The 23,516-nt window shown below is 38.5% G+C and overlaps 1 protein-coding gene across 2 annotated transcripts in view; it reads left to right on the top strand.

Annotated features, from left to right (window-relative positions):
- LOC126190873 (vacuolar protein sorting-associated protein 52 homolog) overlaps positions 1-23,516 on the top strand; it is a 130,173-nt gene that overhangs the window by 52,611 nt on the left and 54,046 nt on the right. For both annotated transcript variants that reach the window (XM_049931472.1, XM_049931473.1), the window contains exons 4-7: positions 2,456-2,553; positions 2,918-3,071; positions 12,663-12,984; positions 13,062-13,217. In XM_049931472.1, the coding sequence (XP_049787429.1) occupies positions 2,456-2,553; positions 2,918-3,071; positions 12,663-12,984; positions 13,062-13,217 (730 nt within the window). The remainder of the gene's footprint in view (positions 1-2,455; positions 2,554-2,917; positions 3,072-12,662; positions 12,985-13,061; positions 13,218-23,516) is intronic.

Below are 23,516 nucleotides of genomic sequence, written 5' to 3'. Positions count from 1 at the left end.
CAGAATATTTTCATGCTGGTGAAACTCGAGGACAAGACTGCCACCTTGCTCAGCATCCACATTTTCTATTGCATCATGCCCTTTTCCAGTGCCAACCATGCTGGTGAATGCCTTTGTCCAGAACTTATGAATTTCAAGACTATTTTGTGTGTTTCTTTGTAGTTGCATAGTCATTAAATAGATGTGTTCCTTAACCATGAGTGAACATTGTTCTTTGTGTGGTGCCTACCACACCTTGCTCGACTATTTGGTAATCGACTTATAAGTGAGGTAAGGAAACATTCGTACAAGCTCATTAACAGCATGCGCAGTACTTCACTCCTACTTAAATCCATGTTGATTATTAAGAATAATGTTATGTTTTTGTTATATTTTTCTAATTGATTACACACTTTTCACTCTAATATTTTAGGAATAATTGATAACATCGATACTGGGAAGAAATTTCCTATCTCATCTTGTCTCCCCTTTTTGTGGATAGGTTGAACTTCCACATATTTCAACCTGTTGGGAAAGCAGCCCTAATCAAATGATTGATTTATTATGTGTATTTATTTGTTTATTTATTTATTTATTTATTTTGTAATTACATATCAGCCCCAGATTAAATATTTTTTAAGGATTTTATAATGCTAGCAAGGTCATGGCAAGAAAAATGAGTAAATTTAAAGTGAAGCTCATAGAAGATGACTCATAGGTGCTGACATTTGGGGAAATGCGTGCGGCTGGCCATGAGAGAGGAGGAAAAATTGTGTTTTGGAAGAAGACCAATTTATAAAAACCAAATACACTCCTGGAAATGGAAAAAAGAACACATTGACACCGGTGTGTCAGACCCACCATACTTGCTCCGGACACTGCGAGAGGGCTGTACAAGCAATGATCACACGCACGGCACAGCGGACACACCAGGAACCGCGGTGTTGGCCGTCGAATGGCGCTAGCTGCGCAGCATTTGTGCACCGCCGCCGTCAGTGTCAGCCAGTTTGCCGTGGCATACGGAGCTCCATCGCAGTCTTTAACACTGGTAGCATGCCGCGACAGCGTGGACGTGAACCGTATGTGCAGTTGACGGACTTTGAGCGAGGGCGTATAGTGGGCATGCGGGAGGCCGGGTGGACGTACCGCCGAATTGCTCAACACGTGGGGCGTGAGATCTCCACAGTACATCGATGTTGTCGCCAGTGGTCGGCGGAAGGTGCACGTGCCCGTCGACCTGGGACCGGACCGCAGCGACGCACGGATGCACGCCAAGACCGTAGGATCCTACGCAGTGCCGTAGGGGACCGCACCGCCACTTCCCAGCAAATTAGGGACACTGTTGCTCCTGGGGTATCGGCGAGGACCATTCGCAACCGTCTCCATGAAGCTGGGCTACGGTCCCGCACACCGTTAGGCCGTCTTCCGCTCACGCCCCAACATCGTGCAGCCCGCCTCCAGTGGTGTCGCGACAGGCGTGAATGGAGGGACGAATGGAGACGCGTCGTCTTCAGCGATGAGAGTCGCTTCTGCCTTGGTGCCAATGATGGTCGTATGCGTGTTTGGCGCCGTGCAGGTGAGCGCCACAATCAGGACTGCATACGACCGAGGCACACAGGGCCAACACCCGGCATCATGGTGTGGGGAGCGATCTCCTACACTGGCCGTACACCACTGGTGATCGTCGAGGGGACACTGAATAGTGCACGGTACATCCAAACCGTCATCGAACCCATCGTTCTACCATTCCTAGACCGGCAAGGGAACTTGCTGTTCCAACAGGACAATGCACGTCCGCATGTATCCCGTGCCACCCAACGTGCTCTAGAAGGTGTAAGTCAACTACCCTGGCCAGCAAGATCTCCGGATCTGTCCCCCATTGCGCATGTTTGGGACTGTATGAAGCGTCGTCTCACGCGGTCTGCACGTCCAGCACGAATGCTGGTCCAACTGAGGCGCCAGGTGAAAATGGCATGGCAAGCCGTTCCACAGGACTACATCCAGCATCTCTACGATCGTCTCCATGGGAGAATAGCAGCCTGCATTGCTGCGAAAGGTGGATATACACTGTACTAGTGCCGACATTGTGCTTGCTCTGTTGCCTGTGTCTATGTGCCTGTGGTTCTGTCAGTGTGATCATGTGATGTATCTGACCCCAGGAATGTGTCAATAAAGTTTCCCCTTCCTGGGACAATGAATTCACGGTGTTCTTATTTCAATTTCCAGGAGTGTATTTTACAAAGATAAAAAACCGACTCATCAAGCGATGGTAGAACACACACATAAAAGAAAGTTATAATTATGTGTGTGTTCTGCCACCATTTGGTGAGTAGATTTTTTTTATCTATCCAATTACATTATTTTGTCAAAAATTGATTGCTTTCATTGTTAAACATTTTACAAACATAGATTCTTGTAAGAGCTTCCATCATTTACCAACACAATTAAAAAATGTAGCTTGGTTTTATTGTTTCAGAGGAATCCTTGATAGTCCTGTAACAGAAGAGGATTTTCTAACCCAGTTAACTGTACTAAATCACAAAATAAATTTTGTGAAGGAGCAAAGTATAAAAGGTACTAGTATTTACTATTTACTTTTGCCACACTGCAGCAGTTTTTTTTTTCCAAATACTTTGTAAGCCTAGGTGTAGGTATGTGTGATCATCTGTGTGTCAGATAATAATTTGTAGATATTACACTTGTTTGTGTATGTTTCATGAGTTTTTGTTTTACATGACCTAGGTTTCAGATTACAAGCCCATATTCTAATGTTACCAGGAACCTAGGTTTTCTATTATGAAATATACACAAAAAAGTGTTTTTTGTTGTGTAATAATTAGTAAATTCCATCAAGACCCACAGTAAAGACACTTAAAATAATTTGTAGCTATTCAAAGCCAGTTGTGTAACTCAGTAAAGCATTTGTTTTTTTGCACAGATGTGAAATCATGTCAAGATGTGAAGGAAGTACTCGAAAAATTAAAAATTAAGGCAGTAACAAAAATACGGGCATATCTGTTGGAGCAAGTGTACAAATTTCGAAAACCAATGACTAATTATCAAATACCACAAAATGCAATGTTGAAACACAAGTAAGTAGAATGTTCTCATCAGATGCAACTCTTACTTGTAATGATACTGGCAACAGAAAATTTATTTCACTTGATTAGTCTGTAATATATCCTTTGTTTCCTCCTGTAAGTTAATAGCAGGCAGTTTCACTAAATTACCTAATTACAGTACAGCCTTCAGCTATCCACATATATGTGTTTGCTGAAAATGAAACAGAGGTGGACAGGTCATGTTGCCAGTGATGATGATGATGATGATGATGATGATGATGATGAATAATTTCAATCTCTGTGGCTCCTGCTGCTGCTGCTGTTGTTGTTGTTGTTGTTGTTGTTGTTGTTGTTGATGATGATGATGATGATGATGATGATGATGATGAATAATTTGAAAAAAATATTGTATGGCTTGAAAACAGAATAGTCAGCCATCTGAGTACTTTTTAGGGGTTTGTTGTTGATTTTTTGAATACTTCAACACCATATAAATAAGTCCAATTTAAATTATGCCACTCTGTGTTTTCTGTCTCTTGCGTTATGCTGTGAAAGGATCACAGATATATGAACAGCATTTAAGAATAAAATGCACAAGAACCCTGTATAGTCTTTCACAATTAGTCTGTATGTGCTCGGGATTCATTGAAACATATTCTTTCTGCAGAGATGAGGGGCTCTGTTTTAATATAAGCAAATGCAAAATAATGTGCTTAAGTAGGGGGAAATAGTCATCTCTAGTGATTCAGTTCAGCCTTGCCATTAAATCACTAGTTAATGTAATATTTTTTCGTATTAATAAATGACTATTCAGGCCAAAGTAAGATGGGATGACCAGATGACCCTAACAGTGAGAAAACAAATGTCAAACTGATTCTTGGGAGAGTATTGGGGATGTGTAGAGCAGCAATAAAGAAAGTCACTTGATTATTGCTCCTCTGTCTTAGATACATATTGTACCTGACTGGCTGAAGGAACTGAAAAACCATGCAATTTACACAAGGCTTATTTTATTCTATGGTGTTATACAACACATAAGAAAGTGCTCTAAAATTTCAGGAAAAGATCTTTGCAGACAGCTCTAATAATATCCTACTCTCTCACATACTGATATGTGTATCTTGCAGGGATGGTAATGGTAAATTGTAATAGATTTTAGGGAATGTACAAAAGTAAGAAGTCATTCTTCCAGCAAAAGATCTTGAATAAACTGGAAAATGACATTTCAGTTAACATATGCATTGTTACTTTAGGGTTTCCCAGTAAAATACGTAGTTATTTAATCTGTCACTGAATAACATTCAGGAAGTTCCACAACATTTCATCAAGACAACTGTCTGTCTTCTTCTCATTGTCACTGCTGGGATCTGCTGACTAGGAACTACAATTGGTATCCAAACTAGAAACACTCTTCTTTTGGAGACTATGGGAAGTTGCAAATACATGAGGAAATTGTCAGATGGATGACGGACAGTGTACTACACAATGGAGTGCCCACATAGCAACCAGTTTTGGTTTATGCTCCAGTCACAGCCACACATGGCAGCAGCTGGTGTATGGATATTGCTGCCTCGGTTCTTGTCAGATAGCTTTCAGTGTTGTATTGTTCTCAGCAAAAACCTCATGCATGCTTATTTTCTAGATGCAGTCTTCATACGAAGAAGACCGAAGTGCTGGAACTGACAGTTACAACTCATCTACAGTCTTGGAATGTTTCGTAGATGAAGTATTGTGTGACTTTCACTAAATAATATACTGCAGAGTTCAGAACCATATATTTAAAATATATTATTTTCGGCATCTCCTATGGGTGCCTGTGCTTGGCTTTCTGTTCTCCTCGTGGATGTACATGTTTTATAATGATTTTATTACTGAAAACAGCTCTTTTTGAGATTTTTAAAATTTCATTTTAATTGTGTTTATTTTTAAACATATTAACTCATTTGAATATGTGATATATATATTTTTTGTAGTGCAATTATTTCTACTTGTTCACAATCTCCCCAATATCACTGCTGATTGATAAAAGATTGTTGCTAGGTCTTAATATTTTGCATCATTAATGCTTATCTCTTACATCTTGAATAAAATATTCATGTGTGAATAGAGTATCTTTCTTTTCTGCTTTCCCGGATATAGTAACTGCTTTTGTCAGTTTTTCAGTATCATCTTTTCTCAGCAGTCAGTTTTCCTGCCATCCTTGCAAGATTTTTCAGCAACAGTTGAGTAGTAAAAATTAAACCTTCTTATGAGGCTATGAGCAATTTATAATGCTTTATCTTTCACACCCAGTCTATTCTCGCTATCAGGAGTTTTCGTCATTACTAACTGAATTCAAAATGTATTTCTTGATATATCTCTTATTAATAATCAGTGTGCATATATGCACGATGCTAAGCTGAAAATATTTATAATAAAATTTTACAATGAATGTTAGATGATTGGGTTGAAAATCACTGCTCCAGGACTAATTTCATGGATACTCTCCATACACTAAAAATCACTGACATTGAGTTCATCATCATCATCATCATCATCATCATCATCATCCTCGTCATACCCAGAAATGCCTGGTGGAGCAAAACTACTCGTTTGTCGAGATGGGAATTTTGATCCCAATGACCCGAGAGTATCATTATTCCTATTCTGAAACTGAGAAAAGACCCATATATTATGACTAATTATCAGCTACTCTCTTTAATGAACAGACTGTGTAAATTAGTTGAAAGAATGGTCAACCAGTAACTGTATTGTTGTGTGGAAGCCAGAGAAGATTTATCATAATTTCATAGTGGCTTCAGGCACCCCAGTCCACCATACACAAACCAATATGTCTGGAATCTGTAATGTGTAATACTTTCACCCATTGCTATCATCTTTGATCTGCAGAAAGACCTGGCACCATCACATCCTATCTACACTGCTTGAGGGGGATTTCCGGGTTTGTTTACCCATTTTTAACCAGAATTTCTTATCCCTCTGACAGCTCTAGGTGCAAATGGGTTCACCCCTCAGGTACCAGCATAAAAATGAAGTTCCTCGTGGATTGGTTTTGAGTGTAACACACTTCACCTTAGCAGTCAATTGTATCCTGAGCAACATGAGATCAATGGTCTCATCATCACTATATGTGGTCAACCCTTTCCTTATTACAGCTCTCTATCATTGAACACTGCAGAGTGGCAACTTTGGGGAGCCATAAACAAAGTACAAAACTGGGCCTTGACTCATGAGTATCATTTTTTCCCATGAAAACTCATATCATGCAGAACTTTACCTAGGTAACCAATTACTTGAAGGCATTGAAAATTTTTCATTTTTGGACTTTTATTCAACAAGTTAACACCGTTACCACATGTACTTCAGCTAAAGGCTTAATACGTCTAGATTTCCCAGCAGCACACCCAGAGAAGTAGACTGCACAGTTCTTCTGTGATTTTACAAACCTTTGATCTTATCCTGCCGGGACCATATAGGTGTAGCTTACGGATAAACAGCACTATCGATACTGAGCTTATTACATCCTGTTGACCACAGTGGCATGTAGTTGACAACTGGAGCCTTCTGTACAGACTCCTGATGGAACCTGGTACCACACCATTGGGGTCAGGTGCCAGTAATTCTTGGTGAACAATGTAGTCACAATTTGTCATATACTTGCTTATTTATGTTATTCGACTCTCTTCCACAAACAATGATTCAGACTGCTTACAAACTGCCCAGGTAGACCACCTTGGGGATGATTGGAAACATGTGCAAGGACCTCCAGCCTCCCCCTCTTGTCTGTTTAGAGTTCCTTCTTGGCACCCCCTGTCTTGTGTACCCAGTCCTGTGATTCAGGTGGACCACTTCCACAGACTCCACTATTCTCAGATGCCTATTCTGCTCAATTCTCCATGACTATAGTAATTTGAAATTATAAATTGAAAATTGAAGACAGAGTTGATTATGCTTTCGCATACACAAGGAGCTCGAGACATGCTGTCTGCCGAGTGCATGCAGTGTGTATACTGCCAGAGTTGGTATCCATGTATTGGGCTTTGTAATACATCAAAACTTTCACGGCAAAGAATTTCCAGGTTTTTAGTAACTCCATGAGCTGCTTATAAGGAATACCCCATGCTAGCCCAGAATTTTTTGATCACCAACATCCAAGGCATAGCATTTGACATCCACAGGTTTGGAATCGCCATAACATTCATATGGACATCAAGCCTCATGGGCATATCAAGAGATGAATTAGCTCACATATTAGCTAAAGAAGCAGCCACAAGAGAAAAACAAGAACGACAAGTACCAGGACGGACCTACAATTGGTGCTAAAACTTCAAATTATGAAATATTGTGATATGGGGTAGCAGATTACCACAATCCTCTGCAAGTTGTGAGCAATCAAGGGGACCTCCAAGGCATGGCATGGTGTGAAATGAGGAAAGGAAAAAAAGTCAATTCCATTATATTTGAACTTATCATCATGGTTGAAAATTTGCAGTGACAGTAGCTAAAGTCAGACAGTTTAAAGTAAGATAAACCCAAGTAACTAGAAACTGTAGCTGATTACAGGGAATGGATGCCACTGCATAACTGAAAGCAATCACAGGTACAGCTTCCCGCATCCTATACAATGGACTGATACCAAGATGGTTGGTTCATTTGGGGGGAGTGGACCCAATAGCAAGGTCATCTGTCCCACCAAGATGTTCAGTTACTTTAAACTCATCATCATCATTTTCTTCTTCTTCTCCTTCTCCTCCTCCTCCTCCTCCTCCTCCTCCCCCTCCTCCTCTTTTGTTCTTCTTCTTCTTCTTCTTCTTCTTCTTCGTCTTGTGAATTAAGTTTTAAAACTTCAGATGTTGCCTGTCCACCTAGTCATATGTTATCCTACATCTCCTTTATCTGCTGTCTAGTTAGTTAATGTTAATTTGGAAGTTTTTCGTGTTCATACTAGGTACTGCAGTATCAATTTATTCATAATTCACTTAGTCCTACATGTAGCTCATATCATGCTGTTATATGTCTACTGTTAACTAATTTCTCATACTTGTCAGAATTTCATTTCAATAGTTTTTATTTTGCATAAAGCTCTTTCTGTACTTACCCTGTTGTTGTTGTTGATGTTGTTGTTGTCTTCAGTCCTGAGACTGGTTTGATGCAGCTCTCCATGCTACTCTATCCTGTGCAAGCTACTTCATCTCCCAGTACTTACTGCAACCTACATCCTTCTGAATCTGCTTAATGTATTCATCTCTTGGTCTCCCTCTGCGATGTTTACACTCCACGCTGCCCTCCAATGCTAAATTTGTGATCCCTTGATGCCTCAGAACATGTCCTACAAACTGGTCCCTTCTTCTTGTCAAGTTGTGCCACGAACTCCTCTTCTCCCCAATTCTATTCAATACCTCCTCATTAGTTATGTGATCTACCCATCTAATCTTCAGCATTCTTCTGTAGCACCACATTTCTAAAACTTCTATTCTCTTCTTGTCCAAACTATTTATCGTCCATGTTTCACTTCCATACATGGCTACACTCCATACAAATACTTTCAGAAATGACTTCCTGACACTTAAATGTATACTCGATGTTAATAAATTCCTCTTCTTCAGAAACGCTTTCCTTGCCATTGCCAGTCTACATTTTATATCCTCTCTACTTCGACCATCATCAGTTATTTTGCTCCCCAAGTAGCAAAACTCCTTTACTACTTTAAGTGTCTCATTTCCTAATCTAATTCCCTCAGCATCACCCGACTTAATTTGACTACATTCCAGTATCCTCATTTTGCTTCTTATACCCTCCTTTCAAGACACTGTCCATTCCGTTCAACTGCTCTTCCAAGTCCTTTGCTGTCTCTGTTAGAATTATAATGTCATCGGCGAACCTCAAAGTTTTTATTTCTTCTTCATGGATTTTAATACCTACTCCAAACTTTTCTTTTGTTTTCTTTATTGCTTGCTCAATATACAGATTGAAAGCATTGGGGATAGGCTACAACCCTGTCGCACTCCCTTCCCAACCACTGCTTCCCTTTCATGTCCCTTGAATCTTATAACTGCCATCTGCTTTCTGTACAGATTGTAAATAGCCTTTCACTCCCTGTATTTTACCCCTGCCACCTTTAGAATATGAAAGAGAGTAGTCCAGTCAACATTGTCAAAAGCTTTCTCTAAGTCTACAAATGCTAGAAATGTAGGTTTGCCTTTCCTTAATCTATTTTCTAAGATAAGTCGTAGGGTCAGTATTGCCTCACGTGTTCCAACATTTCTGTGGTAGAGATCATAAATGGGCTCTGTATACTCACGTGAAACTCGCCATCTCTGTATACTCAGAGACTCAACTCACGGGTCTCTGCCATTGCCCACTGAACTGAAAACTCATTGGTTGAATCTGCTAGAGTTTGTTGTCATGTACAGACAGGTTGTACCAGTGTAGAAAGGTGAGCAAGTACATGAGTTCGCAAGTATAGCCAAGGACTTGTGTAATTGCCATTACAGATGCAACTGTTGGTCATATTGATAAAATGACTGATCAGTTTTTATTTATATATAGTGTCTTTACGAATATTTAATTTCTATTTAGAGAATGCCTTAGTAGTTATGTTGACATCACACTCTTACAGCATGGACTGAGTCTGTGGCAACAGTACAAGGAAACATGACATGGGGGTGAAGTGAATTCTCTAAATGGCAATTAATTAGTGAAATTCATGTACAACAGTTTTTGAAAATTTTACAGATATGAATCATAAGCTACACAGCTCACTATTAGACCAAAAACGCAAGTTGCCATGACCGAAGAATATCCATAAATTGTCCTTTTTGGTCAGCGGGACACAACAGTAGCATTGTTCTGTGCCCACTTTTCATTTGATGGAGCAAATGTGTTTTCTCATGGTGAAGTTGAAGTACACAAGAATATAATGATTTTGTTTGCAATGGACAAAAATTTTATGTTTCTCATCTGAGACGTGGACTGTAGCATTGGACCTTTTGTAGACATCTCTCTTCCTGTAATGGAGCATATTTGCAGTTGTGTGCACTGCATCACTTCATTTTTGTCGTACACCCTCTCACACGGCTTCATTAGAGGCCACCGCATCTTGACAGTCCGTCATTTCCCTCTGTCAGTGCTACATTACAACAGCAAGATTGTGCATTCAGTTTCTGTACTAAGTCACAACTAGTCTTACATTCCTGCACATTTCAGTAAGAGTGAATGATTTGATGAGTAGGAAGTAATCACAGCACCACCATTCTCAGACTAGTCATTCTTGCAGAACTTCTGTGGGTAGGAAGGAACTGCTGATGTAACAGTGGCACCTTGATTTGTGATGTATGCAACCTTAAACATTAGACTCTTACTTGCTCTAATTCTGATGTCTTCTACCCAGTCTTTACTGATATGAAGAAGTGTTGAAAGAAACAAAGCATTAAAGCGAGAAACATAGATGATATAAAATTGGTCTTGTTTATTGCCTGGTTTTATTTCTTAACATGTCATACACAGTGCCACAAAAACTTCCAAACCTAGCTAGTCTTACATCTGCAACAATAATGGAAGTTTCTGGACGGAACAATATGTAAAATAAGAGAAAAGTGACCACTCACCTATTGTGGATTGATCTGTGGAACATAGAAACATGAGCAAAACAGCTCTTTCTCTAGTGGAAGTATGCACAACCACATAGACACCAAAAGTACACTTGCCATGGCCACGGGAGTGTAAGTTTGGGAGTCGGTGTGCTTGTTTGTGTGAATGTGTGTACTTTTATTAGAGAAAGAGCAAGAGTTTGAAAGCTAGTGTGAATATGATTTTCTGGTATGTTCGTCTGTGCTCAAAGTCCACTAGAGGTGAGTGGCTTGCCTTTCTCTTGTACTGCATATATTTTCACATCTAGCACTTCTTATTATTTCAGCTAATGTAAAGGATGAAACTTGTTCCAAACATGTTTCCCGCAGTGACACTGTTAGGTATTGGATGCTTGCCCCAGAAAGATATGACTTTGATCTTAGTTTAGAGATATTAACATTAAATTATTTACAGACATGTTTCAGGTGATGATGTGCACAGTTTAGATTGTCGTCTTTTTTATGCAATATTTTGCATTATCTGTATTTTTCAAACACAGTCTGTTGATATTTTGATATATCTGTGTGTACATTGTTCCCAATGTTTCAGAGTCATTGATACGGATATTAAAAAGATTGGGTGATGTTGGACACTTTTGTCATACTGTTTTATTTATTAACATGTTATCAGTTCTTGTTAAAGCTGCATTTATGATAAACTTTGGTACCTCATATATGCATCTTATGAGATTTCATTGACTTATCCTGTAGACCATTGCCTGGTATGAGAGAAAGGTGTAAGGTGCGCAGTGATTCAAAATCTAATAAATTGGACAATAGTTAGAATAGTAGCAATTTTGATATACTCTTAGTTTGACTTCATTTGCTAGGACAAAGAGGTATCTTGGTTCTAACCTAGTTTTGTTATGTGGAATAATTTTATACTGCTGCAGTCACTTTTTACTAATATTTTATTAGCACAATGCATTTCGGTAGTATGCTGCCATCATCAGGTGCATTATACAGTTACTTATACATCAGCTGATAGGTTATGTAACTTAGCTGTGTGTGCCAGTGGGGTTAAGAATCGAAAAATAAACCTATGTGGAAGGATAAATCTGTTACAGTGTGTACATTATGTGAGTAGCATGATTAGGTAATATATATTAATATGTTTACTTAAATCTTTGTTGGAGATTTCATTTTCTGACACAGACAGTACAGTAATAGGTAAATCACAACTTAGCATTTTCACAAACCTCTGTTTACAACTCTCCAAAGAGTTTTAAAATCTAAAATAAACTACTTACAATTTCAAAGACTGTTTACAACTTTAAAGAGAGTTATAAAAGCTAAGTTAAACTACTTACAGTTTCAAATACAGTAATATATACCTGTAGTGAAGATGAAAATGTTTATTTACATGTATTGGCAATATGGAGGATGTTACAAGGATACTTAATGAAAACTATTCTGTCAATGAAATAAACATTTAATGTTGGAGAAGTTTTCGAAGACGTTAAAATTATTACTTTCAAGCTTATCATTTAATAATACATCTCCATGTGCTGTGCCATGAATGAAGATTCCCAGTTCTTCATATAAGTCCATTTGGTGTCCCTTATCCTTTTTGTGTAATATATGATCATTCGCAGTATCATGGAATGGGTGGCCTGTGTCTTTTATGTGAGTAGCTGTTGCTGAGATATTGTAATTGTTAGTGTGGTAAGCATTTATGTGTTCGTTATGTCTTGTTTGGAAGTCTCTCCCAGTATGGCTTATATAAAGGGATCTGCAGGAATTACACACTATTTTATAGATGCCTGATTGTGAGTGTTTATCAGTCTGTGTGTGTATATTGTGTCTCAGTGTGTGTTGCAGTTTGTTGTGTGGTGTAAAGGCAATGGGCTAGTAAAATATTGGTAAAAAGTAACTGCAGCAGTATAAAATTATTCCACATAATCTTTTAATACAGTTGCAGAACTCAAACATCCATATAATACGGATAAATAAATAGTTTTTGTTGTTTCATAAAACACAAATTTCTGTCTAGGTTTTACTACGAGTTTCTTCTGTCAAATGAAAGAACTGTTGCACAGGAAGTACGTAGTGAATATGTTGATACAATGAGCAAGATATATTATTCATATTTCAAATCATATTCATCACGTATAATGAAACTTCAGTATGATGAGTGTGCTACTAAAGATGACCTTATGGGCATTGAAGATACAGGACCAAAAGGTTTATTTTATAAAACATCACTGAAAAATAAAGGTACTGTATTCACCATTGGAAATCGTGGTGATGTGCTGACCTCTCATTTGGAAGCTCCTATTATTGTACCACATGCAGCTCAAAAAAATGAAAATAAGGTAAGAATAGTGTGTGATATAATGCTGACACAATATTGACAAGGAGTAGTTGTTAATTCACCTCTCATTTGTTTCAGTACCCGTTTGAGGCCCTCTTTCGTAGTGAACAGTATTGTCTGGTTGACAATGCATGCCGGGAATATTTATTCTTGACAGAATTCTTCATGGTAAAAGGAAGCCATGCCTTAGACCTCTTTGATCAGATTATGGCAAAAACACTTAATCTGCTTGTTGTAGGTATCAGGACATAGATCCTTTTTATTTCTTATTTTTACCCTTAATTGTACTGGTTTATAAAGTTGTGCTCTTTTGTGTTTGAAGAAAGTAAATATTTGGGACTATTATGTACACAACAGAAACGAGATTGCTCACATTGCAAAGGGAATGTTTCTAGTGTCATATTAATGCATCGCTGCATTTTTATCTTAAAATATACCCCATGCTGCGGCAAGATTCATAAAAATCTGTGAACTAAGTGGGAGTGGACAAGCAGTTTATTACAGACATGTGCTTGTGCTATATCAGAGAATATATTCAGCTGATGGTGATCCCCTGTGAAGTAAAATCATTTTGAGTCCACATAATACTACCTTAATTCTGTCAGCTGCTCAAAACATTTCTGAATGCCATTTTCCATAAGGGGGCTATATAGGAGCGTATATGATGTAAAACTGTTCATCCACTGGTACTGAGTTAATTGATTTTTAGGAAACTTGTTATAGTGTAAGACCACAGTTAAAAGTCAAGATACAGTTCCACACTAATACGCCAAGAAAAATAGTTCCTTAGTAATGCAAAAGGTCTGGTTTGTTTTGTAATGAGGCAGTGTCTATAAATCTGATGGCTGGAAAAAGATATTTTGTACATGCTCTTCATATAAAAAGACACAAGCACAAAATGCTGTTTAGCGTAGGTGCAGTGGTGTCAAGTTGAAAATTTCAGGTAACTTCCAAGCAAAGGAGAAAAACTCTATACAGTTGGCATGTTTTACTAATTAAATTAAATAGTGTGCGTTACTTCTAATACAAGAAATTTTCTGTAGGGTGGATAGTTGCTAATGATATGAGTGATAAGATTTGCTGGTGGCATTGCAATTCTCAGTGAAAGAATCACAGGAACTGTTGAATGAAGTAACCACTCCAGTGAGCACACACTATGGACTGAGAGTAAACCAAAGAAAAGTGGAAGTAATGAGGAGTAATGGAAATAATATTAGGTGTAAATTTTACATCAAAATTGGTGAAGGAATTCTGCTACCTTGCAAGCAAAATAACACATGGTGGATGAAGCTAGAAAGACGTAAAAAGCAGACTAGCACACGAGAAGTCTGCTAATATCCAAGTCATTTTTATTTGATGAAGAAATTTCTGAGAAAGAATGTCTGAGCACAGCATTGCATGGTTGTTGTTGTCTTCAGTCCTGAGATTGGTTTGATGCAGCTCTCCATGCTACTCTATCCTGTGCAAGCTTCTTCTCTCCCAGTACCTACTGCAACCTACATCCTTCTGAATCTGCTTAGGGTATTCATCTCTTGGTCTCCGTCTACGATTTTTACCCTCCACACTGCCCTCCAATGCTAAATTTGTTATCCCTTGCTGCCTCAGAACAGTTATTTTGCTCCCCAAGTAGCAAAACTCCTTTACTACTTTAAGTGTCTCTTCTTGTCAAGTTGTGCCACAAACTCCTCTTCTCCCCAATTCTATTCAATACCTCCTCATTAGTTATGTGATCTACCCATCTAATCTTCAGCATTCTTCTGTAGCACCACATTTCGAAAGCTTCTATTCTCTTCTTGTCCAAACTATTTATCGTCCATGTTTCACTTCCATACATGGCTACACTCCATACAAATACTTTCAGAAACGTCTTCCTGACACTTAAATCTATAATCGATGTTAATAAATTCCTCTTCTTCAGAAACGCTTTCCTTGCCATTGCCAGTCTACATTTTATATCCTCTCTACTTCGACCATCATCAGTTATTTTGCTTCCCAAGTAGCAAAACTCCTTTCCTACTTTAAGTGTCTCATTTCCTAATCTAATTCCCTCAGCATCACCCGACTTAATTCAACTACATTCCATTATCCTTGGTTTGCTTTTGTTGATGTTCATCTTATATCCTCCTCTCAAGACACTGTGCATTCCATTCAACTGCTCTTCCAAGTCCTTTGCTGTTTCTGACAGAATTACAATATCATCGGCGAACCTCAAAGTTTTTATTTCTTCTCCATGGACTTCAATACCTACTCCGAACTTTTCTTTTGTTTCCTTTACTGCTTGCTCAATATGAAGATTGAATAACATCGGGGATAGGCTACAACCCTGTCTCACTCCCTTCTCAACCACTGCTTCCCTTTCATGCCCCTCAACTCTTATAAATGCCATCTGGTTTCTGTACAAATTGTAAATAGCCTTTCGCTCCCTGTATTTTACCCCTGCCATCTTTAGAATTTGGAAGAGAGTATTCCAGTCAATATTGTCAAAAGCTTTCTCTAAGTCTACAAATGCTAGAAATGTAGGTTTGCCTTTCCTTAATCTATTTTCTAAGATAAGTCGTAGGATCAGTATTGCCTCACATGTTCCAACATTTCTGCGGAATCCAAACTGATCTTCGCTGAGGTCGGCTTCTACCAGTTTTTCCATTCGTCTGTAAACTATTTGCGTTAGTATTTTGCAGCTGTGACATATTAAACTGATAGTTCGGTAATTTTCACATCTGTCAACACCTGCTTTCTTTGGGATTGGAATTATTATATTCTTCTTGAAGTCTGAGGGTATTTCGCCTGTCTCATACATCTTGCTCACCAGATGGTAGAGTTTTGTCAGGACTGGCTCTCCCAAGGCCGTCAGTAGTTCCAATGGAATGTTGTCTACTCCCGGGGCCTTGTTTCAACTCGGGTCTTTCAGTGCTCTGTCAAACTCTTCACGCAGTATCATATCTCCCATTTCATCTTCATCTACATCCTCTTCCATTTCCATAATATTGTCCTCTAGTACATCGCCCTTGTATAGACCCTCTACATAATCCTTCCACCTTTCTGCTTTCCGTTCTTTGCTTAGAACTGGGTTTCCATCTGAGCTCTTGATATTCATACAAGTGGCTCTCTTTTCTCGAAAGGTCTCCTTAATTTTCCTGTAGGAAGTATCTATCTTACCCGTAGTGAGATAAGCCTCTACATCCTTACATTTGTCCTCTAGCCATCCCTGCTTAGCCATTTTGCACTTCCTGTCAATCTCATTTTTGAGACGTTTGTATTCCCTTTTGCCTGCTTCATTTACTGCGTTTTTATATTTTCTCCTTTCATCAATTAAATTCAATATTTCTTCTGTTACCCAAGGATTTCTACTAGCCCTCGTCTTTTTACCTACTTGATCCTCTGCTGCCTTCTCTTCTTCATCCCTCAGAGCTACCCATCCTTCTTCTACTGTATTTCTTTCCCCCATTCCTGTCAATTGTTCCCTTATGCTCTCCCTGAATCTCTGTACAACCTCTGGTTCTTTCAGTTTATCCAGGTCCCATTTCCTTAAATTCCCACCTTTTTGCAGTTTCTTCAGTTTTAATCTACAGTTCATAACCAATAGATTGTGGTCAGAGTCCACATCTGCCCCTGGATATGTCTTACAATTTAAAACCTGGCTCCTAAATCTCTGTCTTACCATTATATAATCTATCTGATACCTTCTAGTATTTCCAGAATTCTTCCGTGTATACAACCTTCTTTTATGATTCTTGTACCAAGTGTTAGCTATGATTAAGTTATGCTCTGTGCAAAATTCCACCAGATGGTTTCCTCTTTCATTTCTCTCCCTCAATCCATATTCCCCACTATGTTTCCTTCTCTCCCTTTTCCTACTTTCGAATTCCAGTCAGCCATGACTATTAAATTTTCGTCTCCCTTCACTACCTGAATAATTTCTTTTATCTCATCATACATTTCATCAATTTTTTCATTATATGCAGAGCTAGTTGGCATATAACCTTGTACTACTGTAGTAGGCATGGGCTTCGTGTCTATCTTGGCCACAATAATGTGTTCACTATGCTGTTTGTAGTAGCTTACCTGCACTCCTATTTTTTTATTCATTATTAAACCTACTCCTGCATTACCCCTATTTGATTTTGTATTTATAACCCTGTATTCACCTGACCAGAAGTCTTGTTTCTCCTGCCACTGAACTTCACTAATTCCCACTATATCTAACTTTAACCTATCCATTTCCATTTTTAAATTTTCTAACCTACCTGCCCGATTAAGGAATCTGATATTCCACGCTCCGATCCGTAGAACGCCAGTTTTCTTTCTCCTGATAACGACGTCCTCTTGAGTAGTCCCCACCCGGAGATACGAATGGGGGACTATTTTACCTCCGGAATATTTTACCCAAGAGGACGCCATCATCATTTAACCATACAGTAAAGGTGCATGCCCTCGGGAAAAATTACGGCTGAAGTTTCCCCTTGCTTTCAGCCGTTCGCAGTACCAGCACAGCAAGGCCGTTTTGGTTAGTGTTGCAAGGCCAGATCAGTCAATCACCCAGACTGTTGCCCCTGCAACTACTGAAAAGGCTGCTACCCCTTTTCAGGAACCACATGTTTGTCTGGCCTTTCAACAGATACCCCTCCATTGTGGTTGCACCTACGGTACGGCCATCTGTATCGTTGAGGCACGCAAGCCTCCCCACCAACGGCAAGGTCCATGGTTCATGGGGGTAGGCATTGCATGGTAGTGAATCATATACTGAGGAGAAATTAGAAAAGGAGAACTGAAGTGGTTGAGATGTTATAGAAGGATATTTGAAAATTAGGTTGACTGGTAAAAAAGATAAGGAATGGGAAGGTTCTCTGCAGAATGAGCAAAGAAAGTAACATATTGAAAACACTGCTAAAAAGAAGGGACAGGATAATACGCCATGTGTTATGTTATGAGAATAACTTCCATGATTCTAGAGGATTCTGTAGAGGGTAAAAACTGTCATGGAAGACTGATATTGGAATAAATGCTGCAGATAATTGAGGGTGAAGGGTGCAAGTGCTACTTTGAGATGGAGAGGTTGGTACAGGAGAAGAATTTGTGGCATGCCACATCAAACCAGTCAGGAAACTAAGACTAAAGCAAAAGTTGCTATTGAAGTCAAGCATTGACTAATTTAAGAAAATAGTTTTTTGTGGCAACATTCTTCAGTACATGCTTATGTGTAAGCAATGTGGTACTTTATTTATGAGTAGTTAGCTGAATTATGTCATGGAGACACTACAGAGTCACAGAACTTACGTGTGGCACCAGAGATTTTTTTGATGTCTGTGTTTTGGTGTAACATTTGGAGTAAAGCTGATTTTGTGGATGCTGGATAACTCAACTTACTCTCTGTAGCCTTTCAGCATGAAAGCCTCATTTCCATGCTCCAGTAAGAGAATAGCCACTGTCCCGCTTAAAACTGTTGTTGCACATTACGACTTCAACAGATTATCTGATAACATAATGCCAGTAGGTAGATGCATAGGTTAAGATTTATGTTTCATTCGGGGATCACAGAGAAATTCGGTGTTAAAGACTATGGTCCATAGATAAAACAGTTTAAGACAAGGAGAGCCTTATCAAAGAATTATAAGAGCTACAGATAGGTTTCCAAAGAAATGGGTGCTCTGATCATTAATTTTCAGTGGACATTGCAGTCAAAATCAAGAATGTTTAAGAAAAAGAAAAACCAAGAATCACTTATCTACTTGATACTGGCCCAATATCCAGAAAGGCCAGTATACTCCTATGGACACAAGGCATCTAGTGTATTTTTCTCCTGTCAGTGAAGATAAAAGGTCCTCTTTGTAATGGTAAAAATGGTCTAGGACTCCAAAAGTTGAGAATGTACCACTTTCTTTGCAAATGTGGCTTTTCTTACTTGGGACAGACTATTACAACAGTCGAGGAGAGATGCAGGGAACATCAACAGCGCGTTTAAGACAACTAAGTACATCAACCGTTGCCGAGCAGTACCTCAAATATAATCATGAAGTGAAATATGATGAGGTTAGTATTGTGGTGCAAGCACCAAGTTTTGGGTACATCATAATTAAGGACCCTGTCAAAATAAAGATGCTGGGAGACTTTAATAAACATGGATCAAGGTTACAATTTACACAAGGATTGTGGTCCTGCCCTCAATTTACTAAGTTCCTGTGATCCATCACATCCACCAGAGCTGGGAAACGATGAGAGAATATGTGATCCATGGAATATCAGTGCAGGCTCTGAAAAACTATGCACAAAATGGAAACTACAATTCAGCTGAATGTCCGAAAATGTAGTCAGTCTCACTTTCAATTCCCTATGAGGATTGTCAAGTAAATTTTGTATTTATGTCATGGAAGAATGTGATAGGACAAATATGGTATACTTCTTGGTATTTTCTACTAACATATTATGATGTCTGTCATTTCTAGCATGAGACACAGTTTCACACTGAAAAATAATTCTTTGGTTTTTGCCCTACTTTCACATTAAAATACCTCAGAATTCTCTGTCATTTATCAATTTCTGTACCTCTATGAAAAGTTATTGCATTTCCTCATTGGAAAGTTTGTTGGTACCTAGGCCTGAATCACTTCAGTGGATTGTCTTCTTTTTGAAATGTCTTGTTATTCTTGAGTTGAGATATCTCCAGTGTCGTTAATATTGTCTTTAACTTTCTTGTTTACTGTAAAGCCTAAACTTGAAGCTCCTGTAAATGATATACAGCAATCCAGTTAATCTAATGATATATAGTAATTTCTTCTGACTAGATAAGTACTTTCCAATAAAGCTGGAGAGAGAGAGAGAGAGTCATCACGTTACAAAACTGACCTGTACCAAGTTTAAAACAGGAGTGGTCTAAAAAAGTCCCTAAAAGTATCTCGGTGTGGAATATTCACTTAACTAGACACCAGCTTGATACATCTGTGTTAAAATAGTTTCTCCAACTTTCCTTGAAAAGTATTTACTGTATTTCAAACATTTCTATTATTTAATGTACGGCATTTGGATAAAACTGTGAAAAGTCACACAGATTTCTTGGCTACATAAAACAAGACTGTTATCTCAGTTTAGTTTTAACAGTTAAATTCAAAATTTCATAAGGCCAAACTGATAGACCAAATATTAAGAAACTCCATTTTTTTCACGCTCTTTTACATCCGCTGTTAGTTAATATAGGCAAAATACATTGTGTGTCATTCATTTTGTTTGAGCTGGCTGTACAGCATTTCTCCTGGCTGCATATGGGCTGTAGCATGCATATGTAGAAGCATATAGCACCAAGAACTCCAAATGCAGATTGCAGGAAATATACACCTGTAACATCTTGTTCTCTTTCTTGGTGGTGCAAGTGTCATAATAAAGACCACATAACAACACTCTTGTGCTACACCAAAAATAGGTGACTATTTACAATAAACATTGCAGTTAGTCATTCAGCTAATAATTATTTGCAACCTAGATAATGAGATGATTTATACAGGGAGTGATTGTGCTTTATTTTTGTAGGAATTCCCAAATTTTTGCTGTATGTATACATGTTGAAGAAAATTGCATCAGATACTAAACCACGCACTGAATTGTAGAAAAAGAGTTAGTTTGCATTCACATTGGTTCTGACATGTTTTGTGGCTGCATAAATCACAATGCAGCTTAAATTTATTTTTGTTATTAAATTACCAAGGCATGCACGTATTAAAAAGTAAGAGTAAGGATGTCAAAGTCATTGCAGAGGCTGCTTCAAGATCCTTGGTCATCTACTTTCACGTAAATGTTCTTAATATGATACAATGAAGGCTTTCACGACCGGATGGTACTGTTGTTGATAATTGTTGATAATTCTTCCAGGTTATATGGCTGTGGTCCATGGAATTGTTCTATTCCTAACGTTTCATCCTATACTACGTTGGACATCTTCTGAGGTATGGCTGGTCCTGCTGAGTCCTGCCGATTCGGCAGGACTTGGCAGGACCAGCCATACCTCTGAAGATTTCCAACATAGTATTGGACGAAATGTTAGGAATAGAAGAATTCCATGGACCACGGCCATATAACTCGGAAGAATTATCAACAACAGTTCTTAATATGCTTTGGTTGACTAAGTACTTCATATGATTTAGCACCAGTGCATCAAAAGATAATTTCATAAGACAAAAAGAAAGGAAGGTATGTAGTATAAGGAAGCATACTAGTCTTCGTCCCAATGCAATTAGATCCTGTGTTTCAGTACAAGACGTACAAGCCCTTGTTTTTTGTTATTAAAGTAAGACTTTATCCATGCAAGAGCAATACTGTTTACACATTTTGCATTAATCTGGAGTTCTGCTCTGGACAGATCTCAAGATAACTTGTGTCTGTTGACACCATCTGCTGCAATATATTTTAACTGCTTTTTCTATTTAGGTATTTATACCAACAATCAATGTATTTCCTTAATTACTTTTTGCTTGTTTAGCATTTTGATTCAGTTTTGATATTTCAAATAGTAACTGTTTTTGTCTTGAAGTTCCTCCTGCTTTTATAGATGGAAGGAAATAAATGAAACTGAATAACTTTTGCAGGTTTTTGGATGATCATTATTTAGTTGTTCCTAGTGAGAATGAAGATCCAGATGTATGTGTAAATGAATGTTTTTGTGGTTCTGAGGACGATTCCAGTAACAGTGATATCATTAAACCTGTAAAGAAGTGTAAAGTGGCAGTGTTTTCAAGTGATTATGATGATGATGATGATGATTCTGTTCTTGTGAATGATTCATTTTGTTGCGATGGTAACCCTTTCAAAGTGGCACCCAAATCTCCTTTCTGTAACCCAGATATAGTTGTTCCACTCAGTCAAAGGTCATAGTGAGCTCACAGAATACAAGAAGAAAGTGTTAATTGTTCATCTTTGTTCAGGCTCCATTTCTGAAATTGTATATGGATCTCACAGTAGAGGATACTTTAAAAAATATAGAATGAGAGGTAGATTTCTTTACCCATTTATTAATTGAAATGGATACAGCTGAAAAAGACCCACTTCACTTGGTCTTAATTTTCATTTGTTCTCTGACAACATTCCAGATCACTTGAACATTTGAAAACATCATATAAATGAACATCCAGAAAAAAATCATAGAAATGTTAGAATTACAGGTTCAAAAATACTCTTGAATTCTCAAAAATAATTTTAAGTGCCTTTAAAACTGCTTAAGTATCCCACAATAACCTAATTTCGAAAAAGTACTATGTCACTTCCTTAGTCATTTCTTTTTTAAAACACTGAGAACATTCTTGATCATTCTAGAAGGAACTTCCTGGCTAGTCTCGGCCACTTTGGTGTCCGATTGTCATCTGCTTCATGGACTTTCAATAATAATTTCATAGGTGTGATACCCCCTTTTGACTCCCTCTTCTAAGCCAATCCCTACAGTTCCAAACCGGAACCTTCTTCTTAGATGAGGGATGGAGGGCCACCATATCATATAACCCCCATGGAGTTGCGGGGGTGCGCTACACAGACAAACTCCACTTACATTTGTTATATATACTGATTAAGATTAATGTATGAGACAGTCATATGAAGTCAACTTGTAGCTACTGAGAGAGTGAATTACATTTGTAAACCCATTTACATGTTCCATATTGAGTGTTGTGTAACTTGGTGGTCAACTTTGCTCTTGACGACACTTGGCACTGGCCATTCATTTGGGCACAGGTGACTCATTGTCATGCCCACATAAAAGGCTATGCAGATGTTCCAGCAGAACTGTTATATGAAATGATGACACTTCCGATGCCTGTGCCTCTCATGGGGTAGGATACACATGTGGTGGGATTGGAATAGGATGTGCTGTGTGGGTGCATATAGAGCAGGTTTTGTATCTGCATCTTGGCACTGGGTCCTCCACAGGCATATGGCCTATGGGGTAAGCATCTCAAATTAGATGATGTATAAGGGTGGACCAGGATTTTTGTTGTCTGTAGGTGTCACAGGATGTATGTTTCTAGACTAGTGCAACAGGATAGTGTCTGTCTGTAAATACTATGCAAGGTTATCAGCATATTTTGGCTAACCCATATCTTCCAGTGCAGCTGCAATGTCCATAGGTGCTGAGGTTGTAGTAGAGGGACTTTTTAATGTGGAACAGGACAGCTCTCAAAATGGAATACTGTTGGTGTTTGGTGCATTGATATAAATCAAGATTTTTATGGAACCATTTGAGAGGTGTAAATCAATATCTAGAAAGGTAGCTTTTGAGCTTTGAAGGGCCAGGTAAAGCAGATTTGGGAGGAGATTTTAAGGCTCTGGAGGAAAGAGCATAGGCTGTCCTTGTTACGAATCCAGATCATGAAGATGTCATAAGTGAATTTAAAACAGACAAGAGGTGCTAAATGGGTAGGAAGGATTCCTCTAGGTGACCCATGACAAGTTAGCATTGGCATAGATGGATTGTCATGTGCATACCCAGGGCCACTCCACAACTTTGTCTCTAGACTATATCCGAAATATGGAACCAATAAGTTGTGTTAACACTGAGAGAGA

The sequence above is a fragment of the Schistocerca cancellata genome, chromosome 6 (genome assembly GCF_023864275.1).
Source record: "Schistocerca cancellata isolate TAMUIC-IGC-003103 chromosome 6, iqSchCanc2.1, whole genome shotgun sequence".
Lineage (NCBI taxonomy): Eukaryota > Metazoa > Arthropoda > Insecta > Orthoptera > Acrididae > Schistocerca > Schistocerca cancellata.
This window is presented reverse-complemented; position numbering and strand designations above follow the sequence as displayed.